Source organism: Mastacembelus armatus, chromosome 3, assembly GCF_900324485.2.
Source record: "Mastacembelus armatus chromosome 3, fMasArm1.2, whole genome shotgun sequence".
NCBI lineage: Eukaryota > Metazoa > Chordata > Actinopteri > Synbranchiformes > Mastacembelidae > Mastacembelus > Mastacembelus armatus.
Genome location: NC_046635.1, coordinates 2,699,334 through 2,714,211, shown reverse-complemented (window position 1 = coordinate 2,714,211; position 14,878 = coordinate 2,699,334). Strand labels below are relative to the sequence as shown.

General features: G+C 39.0%; 1 protein-coding gene across 6 annotated transcripts in view; it reads left to right on the top strand.

The window, feature by feature from the left end:
• The window catches only part of madd (MAP-kinase activating death domain), a 43,523-nt gene that overhangs the window by 11,146 nt on the left and 17,499 nt on the right, over window positions 1-14,878 (top strand). For 3 of the 6 annotated variants that reach the window (XM_026319656.2, XM_026319654.2, XM_026319655.1), the window contains exons 5-20: window positions 793-924; window positions 1,074-1,187; window positions 1,379-1,459; window positions 3,482-3,538; window positions 4,372-4,544; window positions 4,647-4,882; window positions 4,967-5,123; window positions 5,250-5,353; window positions 5,436-5,641; window positions 5,923-6,176; window positions 6,344-6,483; window positions 7,418-7,519; window positions 13,004-13,112; window positions 13,210-13,396; window positions 13,989-14,139; window positions 14,517-14,720. In XM_026319656.2, the coding sequence (XP_026175441.1) occupies window positions 793-924; window positions 1,074-1,187; window positions 1,379-1,459; window positions 3,482-3,538; window positions 4,372-4,544; window positions 4,647-4,882; window positions 4,967-5,123; window positions 5,250-5,353; window positions 5,436-5,641; window positions 5,923-6,176; window positions 6,344-6,483; window positions 7,418-7,519; window positions 13,004-13,112; window positions 13,210-13,396; window positions 13,989-14,139; window positions 14,517-14,720 (2,407 nt within the window). The remainder of the gene's footprint in view (window positions 1-792; window positions 925-1,073; window positions 1,188-1,378; window positions 1,460-3,481; window positions 3,539-4,371; window positions 4,545-4,646; window positions 4,883-4,966; window positions 5,124-5,249; window positions 5,354-5,435; window positions 5,642-5,922; window positions 6,177-6,343; window positions 6,484-7,417; window positions 7,520-13,003; window positions 13,113-13,209; window positions 13,397-13,988; window positions 14,140-14,516; window positions 14,721-14,878) is intronic. The other 3 variants (XM_026319658.2, XM_026319657.2, XM_026319659.2) reach the window with 2 other exon arrangements.

Here is a 14,878-nt window from a genome sequence, read left to right as displayed (position 1 = left end):
ATTTTCTCTTAGTATTCCCCCTGCACTTGCCTTTGTGCATTAAAGAGGTGATAGGAATCCTTGTTTGGCTGGTGCTGGTGTTCTGTTGCTGCTCTTACTTTGACTGTGACATTGATACACAGGCTCATATGCAAATAATGCCAAAGCATCAAGACTTCACTCACACCGCCAACAGACAGCTGTGTTGAATAAGTGCTGGACCCTTTCTTTGTTTATGTTTCTCAAATACAGACTACCTAGATGTCCTGCCACTTACAATGTGTTTATTTACTAATCTGTGTAGTCTTGCAGTTCAAAATGTTCAAATGATGCAGTTATTAATTAGTTGCAGTGCTGTTTGCACCACTCAGCCTTCTCCTCAGGGCCAACCACTGCAAATAAATTTTGAATATGTATGAAATACAGCCATCTTGTATTTGTCCATTTTGGTCTTTTGAATATAAATTCAATGCATCATTAAATTTAGTCATGCTGGACTAAGTGCTGCCTGGAAGCTTTGAGTGACTTCCTTTCAAGCACTATGCACTCCCAAATGAATTTTTCATAAAAGCTCAGATTTAATATTTCTCCTACAAATCCAAGGCAGAATTAATGTTCATACATTTACACTATGGACAAAAAGAGGAAAAAAGAATAGATCAGTGAAATCATCAAAACATATCATCTTGACTGTTGGTCTGTTTAAATATGATGCTATGTACATGAGAAATACACAGGAAATAAATGGTTGTAATCTTGACTTATGAAGCTAATGTGCGTGTTGTGTGTAATTTTATTTTCTTTTATTTTCAGATCATTCTCCAGTCCAGAGATTACAATGCTTTGTCTATGAGCGTCATGGCCTTTGTGGCCATGATCTACCCACTGGAGTACATGTTCCCTGTCATCCCCTTACTGCCAACATGCATGGCCTCTGCTGAACAGGTACATGTATCTTTTTTTTCTACATCTAGTTCAGGTAAGCTGACCATTTCTTTGGTTGTTTTTCACCAAACATGGAGTTTTCTGTTGTAAATGCTCTTTGTTGTGGTAAATCAAATTCTGACTGACTCTGTGCTTTCTCCTCCCCATAGCTTCTTCTTGCCCCCACTCCCTACATTATAGGTGTGCCAGCCAGCTTCTTCCTTTACAAATCTGATTTCAAAATGCCGGACGATGTGTGGCTTGTGGATCTAGACAGCAGCAAGGTCAGCACATCATGATGTTTTCCTCGTTCTGTTCTTGATTTGTCTGTTTTCATGATATCCAGTTTAAGATGACAGATAATGTCTGATTAATTTGCCACTGGAGGGAGATGTCTGGGCTTAAATAATGTGTCATTTTATTCTTTTCTATACTCAAATGACAATGAATTTAGAGGACTGTTTTTTGCCTGCAGGTTATAGCACCAACCAGTGCAGAGATTCTACCGCCTCTTCCAGAGCCTGAAGCAGGAGAGCTTAAGAAGCATTTAAAACAGGTACTGCATGTGATTGTCTTTAATCAGTGTGATGTTGTTAGATTCATCTGCACTGTAACAGCCAGGGTGAACTACTGGCAAATTTTGGCATTTTGTTGAAAAGTGCCTGGACTCCAGCTACCTCCTATACAGGTGACCTTTGTTGTTTCCCCCTCTAGTCTGTTAGTTGATTGAACTTTACATATACATGTAAAATATCTCTTTCAGCAGTGTGAAGAGTAAGGGCTTCCATCATCATCAAAGTTGTATGTATTATAGATGAGAGCATTTGACATGGGTTTTGTGGTGCACTAATGTAAACAAATGTTTTTCTTTTTTTCTTTCTGTGCATGTTCTAGCTGTTGGAGGTAAAATCAGATATTAGGACCCTGCTGTCCAAACAAAACCTTTAGTAATACTAGTATTGATTAACTTGCTCCTCTAGCCATATTATCTAACATCTGAATCTGGTTCTGATTCATGGAAACACCTCTTTTTTTTTAAAAAGTAATGATATATGATTGCTCAGTGTCCTCATTCGCCAGGAAAAGTTAGCTATTGCTGTTATAGGTTTGTTTTTCCACTTAAGTATGCTTGTATCCTTCAAAATTGGTAAAAAGTGTTTTTAAAGTTACCAGTTATGTCAAAATCCTATTAAGAAGTACAGGAACAAATGTTTGAAATATTCCTTATCTATGGCAGGGCTCACAAACACATATTATTTTATCTTCAGTGTGATATGAGACTGAACATTCACTTTTTAATCCCAAGTTTAACTGCTACAGGGGCATCACTTTAAAAAATAATTGTTGTTTTATAGATGAGTACTAAAGACTTTCAAACAGCCACCAAGCTTCACAGGCTGTGTACTCAATACATACACTAAGGCTGGTTAATCTGTATAAATAACTATAACACTTTTATTTTATTGTCTCATTGAATACATGTAACATAGAAATGTTCCTATATTTTTAATTTTTACTTTATAATTTTGAAAACAAACAGTTTCTACGTTAAATTGCTTGCTTACTCTTATTGTGTGCCTTGAATCAGAGCCAGTTCATTAGCAACTCTCTCCCTGTGTGTGGATGTGTGGCTGAGAGGCTGGTGTGTGGGAGTGTGTAAAGCCTCAGTTTAGCAGTTGTATATTTGGAAACAAGTGCACAATATTTATACATGTGAATGTAGTAAATATCACTGAAGGTGGATTAACTGTTTATCTGAAGACTGATGTGAAGGCAGAATGCTGCTGATGTTGAGGGTGGCTGAAAATACTTGCACTTAACACTGGATAACTGAAAATAAATTGGTCCTATTGAGGAACTGATTTATTTAGTTTTGCAATGTTTGCTGTAGTATTTCAGCTCACCTAACATTTAGATAGTTGTTTTATTTTGCTACTGATGCTTTTATTGTGCAAGTGTTTTATCTGTATGTTTGAAAAGATCTGCTGTTCTGTATCTGTCACCACCAGTCCATTGTAACCACCGGTTGAGTTGGTCACTATGGATGGTCTTCATTAGTCCTTTAGTGGCTGGATTCTTTTTTTTTTTTGTCAGTGTTTCTTACTGCCTTTCATGTTGAGCAGAAGAGAAACATATCCTCTTTCCTCATTGTCCTCTTTTGGTCTCACTTTCTCAACAATTCTCTCTCCCCACTCTCCCTTGTCTTTCAAGTTTTCTTGCTTTCCTGGCCCTTCATCACCTGTTCAAAACAAACAGAAATGTATCTTTTCTTTTCTCCTTTCTTCAGTAAATTGTAGACTTGAATGCCCAGACATCTCTTTGGTTTGGACAAATGAATCAAAATATATTTTTTTTCATGAAGTTACATCTATTCGATTCACCTGTGTGTGTCATCTAAATATACTTTACTGTCAGCATAAAACAGACAAATGTAGAAGTACTGGAGAAAGGAGACAAAAAAAAGCGAAAGGGCTGTAGTTGTGACCTTACCGTCATATGCTGTTCCAGTGTCAGTCACAAAGTTGTCATTCCAAGCCTTCATGTGATTCTCCTCGCATCTCTCTTATCCCCTCCCTAGTGTCTGGTTAGGTTGACCGTGATCACCCAAAAGCAGATCTTCTCCTCTGAAAATAAGGTTACTCATTTCTCCTCCTGTGGAATGTGTAATGACCCTGCACGGATCTCTCACCTTATTTTGCTTGTCACTACTACTTGTCTCCTGTTCTCAAGACTTGAATAAAACACATACAGTGTCGCAGAATGTTGCAGACAAGTCTTTTGATACACTGCTTAGCTCTGGCTTGAGCATGACTGAATGTGCGTGCATCTATCTTGGCATCAGTGAGTGTTCTCGTAACCAAAACGAGATTTGATGAACCTAATCATTTTCCCAAAGTTAACATTCATCCAGAACTGGCAACTAAATGTTTCATTATGCTAAGCTAAACATTGACACTTGAGATGCAGCAGTTCCCTCAAAGCAAACCATGCATAGTTACTTACTTCCCTTGTGCTCTTCCTCTCCAATGTGACACACCCACTACAGGCATCAACATGCAAACTGCTACGTGTAATACAAGTAGCGTAAAGTTGTAAAAACAGGGAAAAACCTCATTTGTGTCCTTGTCCTCTCTTATCTCATGATGAGATGCTTGGGAGTTGAAGGGATTACTATTTGGATTAATTTTAGCAATTTCAATCATCTAATTTCACCCCTTAAACCTTGACATGTTCATGTCCTTATTCTAGAAGTTATTCAGTTTGGGACTAAATGTTTGTCCACTTTAAAGAAGTGCAGTATATGATATATAATTATATAATATTCAATGTGAAGAAATTTGAATGTAGAAAATCATATGATTAACTTAATGTTGATGCCATTTGTGGGAGTGGTCCATCCCAACATAGTGTTACTGTCTTTAGATTCAATGCTGTGTTAATAATTTGTGTCACTGTCAACTGTTCTAGGCTTTGGCCAGTATGAGTTTGAACACCCAACCCATTCTGAACCTAGAGAAGTTCCAGGAAGGTCAGGAGATGCCGCTACTCCCACCTGGACGAGATAAAGCTTCACCGTCCTCTACAGAGTTCAACCCTCTAATTTACGGCAATGATGTTGATTCTGTAGATGTAGCCACCAGGCAAGCCTTGACCAGCTGTTTTGTCACTATGTTTATAAGGTGCTAAAGGGCGCGTTTCAAAATGAAGAACTGCTAAACTGAAGTTATTTCCTTGTCTTGCAGGGTTGCTATGGTACGGTTTTTCAATTCTCCAAATGTTCTTCAGGGGTTTCAGATGCACACTCGCACCTTGCGCCTCTTCCCTCGGCCTGTGGTGGCATTTCAGTCAACGTCTTTTCTTGCGTCTCGGCCACGACGCTCTGCCTTTGCAGATAAGCTTTCTCACACCCAGGCAGTGGAGTTTTATGGAGAGTGGGCACTCAATCCCACCAACCTCGCATTTCAGAGGATACATAACAGTAAGACTTAGTCCCATTGACCTCAATATGGTTTCCTGAAATGTGTTATGAATGTTATATTCTGCACTTTAAATTCTGTTTCAGATGTTTTTGACCCTTCCTTAATTGGAGACAAGCCCAAGTGGTACGCTCACCAGCTACAGCCAGTGGTCTACAGAGTGTATGATGGAAGCTCCCAGCTGGTAGAAGCTATGGCTGGTCCTTTGGAGGATGAGGGCAATGAATCTGACCCCACAGACAGGTTAGAAAGAAGGTCCTTCTCAGCATAACAACAATCCACTTTAATCTGCTTAGCTGAGTTCTTGGTTTCTGTTTTCATTTTCTGTTGATCCCGTTTTCCCTTGGTAATACATTTAATGTATTGCAGTGGTAGTGACAGTGAGGCGTACGATGACTCCAGCTCATCCTATTCCTCACTGGGGGACCTTGTCAGTGAGATGATCCAAGGTGACATCCAGGGTGATACACCAAGTAAGTTGCTGTTACGTTAAAATATATCAATTGATCATATTCACACTACTGACTACATCATCATATTTTAATTCTGTCTTAGACTTGGACCCGCCTACCCATGCTGCACTGGGAGATGCTAGTGAGGTTGAATTTCAAGACTTCCATGACTTCAGAGATGGTCCTGGCTCGGAGGGTCCACCCAGCGGGGATGGACCTACCGAACCATCTGATGGACAACCTCTTCGCTCAAGCTCTAGCACAACTGCAAGCTCTAGTCCCAGCACAATTATCCAGGGAGTCAACCATGTGTGTGATTTTTAAAATTAGTGTTAAGTGTAAAGTCACTTTTGGAAACTACACTTTTCCTTTTGTAGAAAACAAATGAGCAGGGCCTTATTTATTTATTATGATTATTTGTATATGCCAATTTTAAGGTGCTGTATATTTGCACTGACGTATTCAGCAGAAGAATGAATATGGATAAGCTAGAGTAATGCAGACCTCATCTATTACATATTAAAATGCAAAAACAATATTTAATTGTCCATTTACAGAAATCTTATTACTCTGTGTGTTCATTCTTCCAGGAGCAAGGTGAAGCACCTGAAATTGAAGCATCAGCAAGTGCTGCTCTACAAAACCCTGTCCCTGGACTGGGCAGTCAGCCGTTCCTCAGACCTACAGCTGATGCTGCCCTGGTGGACCCAGCTAACAAAAAGCAAGAGTATGACAACCCATACTTTGAGCCTCAGTATGGCTTCCCCTCAGAGGAAGACCCTGATGCAGAAGAGCAAGTGGAGTCATACACCCCTCGATTCAACCAGAACCTCAATGGCAACAAGTGTGTTAACCTTGAATGCGTTATCATCATTCAAACTGGCTTTCTGATCAACCATGCAATTTTTGTCCAAACCCAACATGCTAATTGGTGTGAATGCTTAAAAGGTTCCCTTATTGTATGCATTTATTCCTGTCTCCAATATGTGGTAATGTCTTTCTGATTTTCAGGGTACAGCGTCCTCTACGTCCCAGTAGCCTGAGGCTCCCAGGCGAGTCCGATGGGGAGGGAGACTCCCACAATAGCTCACCAAACTCGACCATTTCCAACAGCAGCAATGATGGATTTGGAGGACTCATGTCCTTTGCCAGTAAGAATATTTGAATTTTGTTTGGAGTCTTTCCAGTTAAGTCATAGTTGTAAAACATAAAAGTGGGTTAATTTACGTGAATGATGATAATCAAAACTAAAATTGGTGGTCAGACTCACTTCATCAATTCTTAAAGAAATAACCAGTTTACGCTATAACATACTCTCACACACAAATTTATAGTGTACGACTGATGCTTTTACTTTTTTTTTTTTTTTCTTTTTTTTTACGATTTAGTGTTATGCTTTATTTTTACAATGTCTGTAATCTATATATTTATATCAATAGTGATGAATCCACAGAGAATTATCATCTGACTTTTTGGCTTCCCTAGGCTCTGCGGAAGGCTTTATGATCTTTTAGCTTATTTTTTTGTCTTTATGCTTACAGCCACAGCAGGCACCTGTTTTTAGTGAAACCTTTCTAAAAAACAAAATGCACTACATGCTTTACCTTCTGTGGTGGAGCACTGCAGATGTTTTCCTGAGATGAAATGAAGATCAAAACTAATAAAAGCAAAGTAAATGGACTGAAATACATCATGTGACCAGAAGCACAATTATAAATAATTGATAATTTTGTGCTTGATATGTAGGAAACAACTGTATTCTAATAGATTCACCATATCAGCTTAAGGTAAAATGTCAAAATGGTAAAATGGAAATGTTGTTTCCATTGCTCCCAAAGGGCAAAAAGTTATGTCAGGCTTATGATATGGGTTACAGTAGTAGGTTTTAAAGAGTGAGTTTAATTCTGTGATTTACATGTTTGACACAGCTGTAGAAAAAAACAATCAGTTACTATATGCCCCCAAGTTACAATAAAGGCTGCTTTGTCATTGTTGGAAGTAAAACATATTAATTATCAGACCTTTTTGCTTGATAATTTAAAATGCATTTCAATTGTCTTTATATTATTATCACTCCCACTACAGGCAATCTTTACAAGAATCATGGCACCAGTTTTAGTCTGTCCAATCTTGCCCTTCCCAACAAGGCAGCCCGGGAGAAATCGACACCTTTCCCCAGTCTAAAAGGTATGGCACCACAGTAAATATGACCAGTTCTCCACCTCTTGAACTTCCTCATGAAATTGATTTTTCATCTTGTTGTCTGTCCCAGTTGTTCAGTATGGTTTTAACAGTAATAGGAAACATTATTATAAAATGTTTGTTTAGGATTTACAGCCATAGCAGTAGACAAAGTTAAGGAATTAGGTAATTTGCTTTTATGACTAGTTAACTTTTTTTTTAAAATCATCACTGGCTTCATGTTTACTGTCATGTACCTGATTGATTAAGGGATTTAATAATGTTTTCACCATAGTGAACCATGGTGTTCTTTTGTTTCCACACATTTAATATTATTTCATAAAAATCTAATAATTTCCAAGCTCTAAATTATCATGTATACATTTATGGCCAGTATTGCTTATACACTAACAAAAGTAAACCATTACTAAGGCACACTTGTGTAAACAGCATAGCATAGTATTAGTCTATTTGACTGTGTGTCCTTCTCTGCCCTTTGTTTTTATTTTTTTGAAAAGAGTATTTTAATTTTGATATTGAGGAGGAAATGGAGCAAGCAGGTTTGTGGAGCCATTTATAGCCTGACTTTCTTCCCTGTAGCTTGCCAAATGGTTATGGCACTATTTTCAAGGAGAGTATTGAGGATGTGTCAAAGTTTTTCTCTCAATGGGCTTAACAGGAAAATCCACTCAAAAACAGGCTTCACATTTTTGCCATGGTCTTCTGTTGTTCATTTGCAGAGATTAGCAGCTCTTACTCTTGTGTAGTTGTGTTAAGGCTACTGAATAATTTGCCTTTTTGACAGTGTTGTGCTATACATAATATGTTCAGCCTAGTTCACTGATATTGGTACAAATATGCACCCAGATGTCATTTAGAAGCAGATAAATGTGGCAAACCAGGTCTGTCTTTTCCCAAGCTAACGGAGGAAGCAATTAATCCAAACTGCAGGATGCATGGGTTTATGGGTATAAGGACTCAGATTGTGGATATGAGATTATGTACAGTTACAAATGAATGGAAACGTAAACATAACGCAATAAATCCAACCACAGTAGCAGCTGATGCTCATAATAGGCTATTGGTAAAAGTCTTATCGGTTGTGACGCAGCACAGACCTGCCAGTTGAAGGGACTAAGATTACTACTCTTGGTCAATAGTTATTAAAATGTCTGAAATATAAGATGCTAAAATGAAATCTGTTTAGGCTGGATTTTCACTTTAACTGAGAGAGAAAACAGATGAAGCATGGTAGTTTAAACTCAATAGCTCCACTCCGTGTGGAATAGCTGCCATAGAAAACGTTCTGTTTCTTTGATTATAATGTGTTTTGTCTTTGTTGTTCAGATGCCCCTGACAGCCCGGGTATGTTATGTCTGCTGTGATAGTTTGTTTCAGCCCACTGACTAGACATTTCATTATCCTTGAAGTGACCTTTTCCTTTCCTATACCATGTCTCTCAGCGTAGAACTAAGATAAAGGACTCACCTATAATCTGCTTTATGTATTTCCATAACTTCCCCTCTGTTCACTTGCCATTCCTTTGTGTGACTGGTGGGAGTCTTTTTGATGCGCTATGATACACACATTTATGGTTAAAAGAGTTTAGCTTTGACTACAAACTGTTAACTGGTGTGGCATCTGCACATTCTTAATACTACAAGAGGGATGCTGAGTCTTTTTTTTTAATTATTATTATATTTAGATAATTGCTCTAATAATTAATAGGTATGTGTATGTCTTTGACATTCACAGACAGCTCTGTACACAGTGAATATTTCCCACCTGACTCTCACATGTGTTTTGCCTTGCTTGCTTGTTTGGTGGCTCCCATTGTTCAGTGTTTCCTTCCTGTTTTAAGGTTACTCACTATTTTAACAAAAATAGTGATGAAACTTTGAAGGTCAGGGGTTTTCTAGTGGTGCACAGTGTCTCAAAACAACATTTCTACCTAGTGGTAAAATTGCCCCATGCTTGAAATAAAGCAACTCCATCCATTGCTCTGGATTTACATCCCCGTTCATTATTGAACTGTGTTGTTCTGCATATTCATGTGGTTCAGGCTACTGATGTATATACAGTAAAATGTGAGCTATGTACTGTCCTCTTCTTTTGGTGCTGCAAATGTTGAATGTGTTGCTAAACGTGGCATTATTCATCTTAAACACTTGCAGAGTTGATACCACCATCAGTACATATTGTCTTTTTCTCTTTTCTGTCTACTCTTGTCTTTACTTTTTATTTATTTATTTTTGTTCTCTCTATTTTGGCGCCATGTTGAGTGTGCATGTCGATTGTGTTATGGGTTGATGTTCAGACTGGTTGTGTCTGGGCCGGTGTCCCTCTCTCTGTCCACCTTTTTGCGGCACTAATTCTGGATTTTGTGTGCAGTATTTGGGCTAAATTCTCTAATGGAGATAATTACAGAGGCCGGCCCGGGGAGCGGAGAAGGTGGGTTCTGCCCTTTTTATTGCGTGAGCTGCATGCTTCTCCAAGCCAGTCAACTACATCTCCCAGCATCCCTCTGTGTCTATCCTCATTTCAATCACTGTGTATATCATCAGCGATCTAGTGGAGCATTGAGTGTCTTGTCTCACCATGTTACCATTCATAGTGACCGTCTCCTTCCTCAGACTAACTATTTTTTCACTCCACGGTATGTTTGATATTATTTTTGAGCCAGACTTTATCACAAGCAAGGACCTTTGAGACAAAATATACCTAATGAGCAACAAGAAAAAGTGAACCAACACATTATAAACAACCACAGGGACGCAAATGATGCACAAGACACAGGACATGATGCTAAGATTCAGAACAAGAATAGAATAGAAAAAAAGCTAATCCACCAACACTCTTTGTCATTGTTTTCTTGTCCTTTATGCTCCCACGGAGTACCAGTGGGGTTGGGCCCAATCATGCTGTAATTGTTCTCTACACAATGAGCAGTGCCTTCATTGCCTACAGTAAAATTATACAGTTTTTAAAATCTAACTGGCAAAAACATGTTAGATTAGGCTTTTACCAGAAAAAACACTGGTTGTATAGATGCTGGTCTTATGTAATGAAGACTAGAATCCATCATATTAGTCAGGAGTCTGATGTGTCCCAACATTACATTTATTTAGATTATACTCTCCAGACTTGATGAGGCATCATCTTGTAAGATAAAGAAATATCCCATCTCTTAACAGGTTTGTTGCTGGAAGTGAATTATTGTCATATTCACAACTTTATTGTGCGTTTTCACACTTTTCTTTTAGAAATAAAAACATTTGGCCTATACTGCAGAATTGCACATGATGAATGTCCCATCATGCAGTCGTCCAGCCTGTCTCCCCAGAATTTCTGAACATTTCTGAATATCACATGTAATGTTTGAATCCGGTTGTTGTCGATACTGCAATGACTTTTCATATGTCAGGGATCGGCTGAGTGTCTTGTTGTGGCCAAGCTAAGATCGTTTTCTGACTCTTTTTTTTTTTTTTTTTTTTTTTTGCCATTTGACCTGTTTGTGCAGTTGTATTTAAGCTTTTGTTGGTCCAGACATTGAAATTGGCTTCAAATTTGTTAATCGGGTCAACAAATCATTTCACCCCTTAGGTCAAGGACCATATAAGAACAGCAGCTTTGGAGTGTTAAGTAAAATAAAATAAAAGCTCTGACGATCTGCAGGTCATCCCTCAAAAATATTAATGTAAGCCTCCAGTCAGCTTCCACTGGAGCTACAACTGTTACCAACAAAGTTTTTCATCTAGCCTCAAATGTATGTGGCCATATTCAAGGTGGACCTCATCCAAAATCACATTTCATCATTTATCATCCCCATGAAGAACAGTTGTTTCAAGTGCTGTTTCTTTTTCAATCAATTTTAAAATAAATCATACTGTAAACCGAATAGCACTGCATCATAAAACATGCTGAAGAATTGTGCTTATGCAATCAGAGTTTTGGTATTGACGATAAAACCAACTTTTTGTCCCCATGAGACTCCTGCAACGATAATAAACAATAGATCCCAGCTGTCACATAAAACCAACAATAAAAAAGCCTGTAATGAAACGACGTGAGATCAGAAAAACTTTCTGTCCTTTTCTTGCTGGAGGGTGCTCCTGCCCCATCCTGTCATCCATTGAATCATAAAGTAATTGGAGAACTTGTGAGCTCATCCTTCTCAGACTTGTCATTATATTCAAACTTTTCTTTTCCTGACTCGGGATACAGTCAATACAGTGCTGGACAGCAGACCTGTGGGTTTGACAACATGGATTTTACCTAATGACAAAGTTCTCTATGCATATTTCATTTCAAGTGATTTTTTTATAGAATTTGCGTCACAATGAAAGTGAAACTATGCTCATTTAATTGCTCCAAGTTGATTATCAACCCTGCTGTAACGGTCTGTGATAGAGAACACTCTGTGGTTGCGAAATTATACTGTCATAAGTGCACACATACTTCATACTTCGTGAAATGTACAAGTTCCCTGGACATTTATCTCTGTCTAGACTCGATTAGGCCCGTCATCCTCTACTTTCTGACTTTGGACAGGTTGCGTTTTCGTTTCTTCGAGGTTCTTTTTCTTTTTGTCGTTTGATGCAAAACCACTGTCCAGTTGTCCAACTCTAACAAACTGTACTGAACAAAATAAACAAACTCGCAATGCTGAAAGGCTCATTAAAATGTACACTGGGTTAATACAATGTACATAATTGCTGAGCTGTACATGGGAAGAAAAAATGTACTTGAGGAGGATTCATTTTGTTCTGATTTGCCAGGATGTACATTTGAGTCAATTCAGAGCCTCATTAATGATTATTTTATACTGTAGTATAATGACAAGCTAATTCACCCAGCACCAACAAGTGGTTCACTTACAGATGGTGGGAAGCCACAGCAGCAAACTATTGAAATGACTCAGCTTGTGACGTTGCAGCTCATTTTCTTTGACATCCACTCATCTCTTTTTGTTTCATGCATGATGTCACTGATGTAGCTGCTGTGCAGGCCATCCTCTGTCTGACCTCACATCTCTGTGCTGCTTATGTGTGATGCCAGCACCAAATGCACCACTTGGACTCCTGTGTGTGTGTGTGCGTGTGTGTGTGCAGACCATGTCTGTATATAATTTGTCCTTCACCTCTCTTGCTGTAATAATAGACTAGCAGCTCCAGTAATTCAGTTCTGTCTGCTCAGCAGTAGATAACCTTCAGTAGGTTTTATGTGTGTCTCTCCTTTTCACAAAGTCATTTAAATGGCTTTCTTTTCTTTATGATATAGTAGCTTAAAAACACTGGAGATGTTTGAAAAATGTTCTGTCCTGGTTTACAATCCCTGGTGACCCAGGTGCCTTTGTTTGTTGTGTGCAGTCCACTTCCACTGAGTGCTCCTCTGTCTAGTGATCTAGTAGCCCTAGTAGTTCTGTTCTGGTGGTTTGATTACCTTGCTCTGTGGTGTTCAGAAACCTGATTGTTTTGTTTCGTCTTCCAGGTGCACGTGCACCTCGAGCACTTGTGGACCAGAAGTCTTCAGTAATTAAGCACAGTCCAACAGTGAAGAGAGAATCGCCCTCTCCTCAGGGTCGCATCAACAACACAAGGTAATGAATTGTTTCAGCTTCTGTGTTGCAGCAAGATGTCCGTGGTTATTTATCTGCATCTGGTGAATATAACCAATACGGCGTTATTTTGATTCAGTGAAAACCAGCAGTTCTTGAAGGAGGTGGTGCAGAGTGTTCTGGACGGTCAGGGAGTTGGCTGGCTCAACATGAAAAAAGTGCGCCGCCTGCTGGAGAATGAGCAGCTTCGTGTGTTTGTGCTAAGTAAGCTGAACAGAGCCGTCCAGTCAGAGGAAGATGCCCGACAAGAAATCATACGTGATGTGGTGAGAGGCTTGTTTTTCCCTCCTCACGGTCATCTGATATGCCAAGAGATAACCAATATTAACAGCAAAGCCCTAGGAATTTAGGTGCAAATGTACATTTTGCAGATATTGAGCTTTTTTTTTTTTTTTTTTTTTTTTTGTGAAAGATTTTTTTTGTTTAATCAAATGTGATTTTAGTTAAATAGGGGCTGTAAATAAGGGTAGCTGTTTTGTCCTTAGAATGTCACAAAAGAGTGAAAAATGTCCAATTTAATTTTCCACAGACCAAGGTGATGCATTCAAGCTGGGTTGTTTTATTCTGTACTGTTACCCACTGGTGCTGTAACACTCGAAAACATAAAGATATTCAGTTTATTGTTGTGAAAATATGACAGAGAGAGGTTGGCTTGAAAATGACAAAAACAGTTGCTGTAGGTTAGTTTACCCCCAAGTTACTTGAAAATTAACACTATATGAACTTACACCAAACTTAATTAAAATGCATTTACATTATAATCCCCTTTATTCTTAGGACATGGGGCCTGTGGCATTGCATGTGTTTGTCTGTCTTGTTGAAATGGTTACAAACCTTGGAGCTATGTTTTGTTTCCAGGAGGTGAACAGAAAGGTATACAAAGGCATGTTGGACATCTTGAAGTGCACAGTTTCCAGTCTGGAGCACTCTTACACTAATGCAGGCCTTGGAGGAATGGCCAGTGTCTTTAGCTTACTGGAAATAGCCCGTACACATTATCAAACTAAAGGTATGTCCCGTGCTGTATGTTCGTCACAGGAATGTGAAAATGTAATGTTGGATTGTGTGAGTTATTTAAGTTCATTTTGAAAATGTTGTCACCTTATTTTTAAAGACTTTTATGTGCTGAGAAGCATAAAATCAGTGGGCTTGTGTTACTAACCTTTGTCCATGTCTTGTGTTTAAGTTTAAATTTATAAGCTGCATGCTGGATGTTGACTCACAAAAAAATGAATTAGAAATGTAAAGTTTTTAGATCTCATCACTGTTTTTCCTTCTTCCTCTAATAGTCTTTAACCCTCTCCAAGTTTAGACCTCCACATAATTTCGTTATCTGTAATTGTGATGAACTCTTTCTTTGGCCCCTTAATTTTGGTAACTTGGTAGACCCAGAAAAACGCAAGCGAAGCCCAACAGACAGTGCTGGCAGCCCAGGGAGTAAAGAGAGTCCTTCTGCTCGTGTGGAGACTGCCAGACCTCAGGGCCTTCTGAATATTCCCCATCTGCAGCTGCCGCACCACACAATGGGCAAAGGAGCCCGGCATTTTGATACCTGGAGTCTGAATGAGGAGAACTTTATTGCCTCGATTGGTGTGTACACCACTCCAGCCCCGGTTGCATGTGCACTGTGAGATCCTCTTCCCTGCCCCCTACAAGCTCATCAACCTAAATACCAGTCTACCACCCCCCTGCTCCTCTGACCGTCTCAAAGAAAGATCCCTTCACTTGTCCAAACAGATACTTACAGG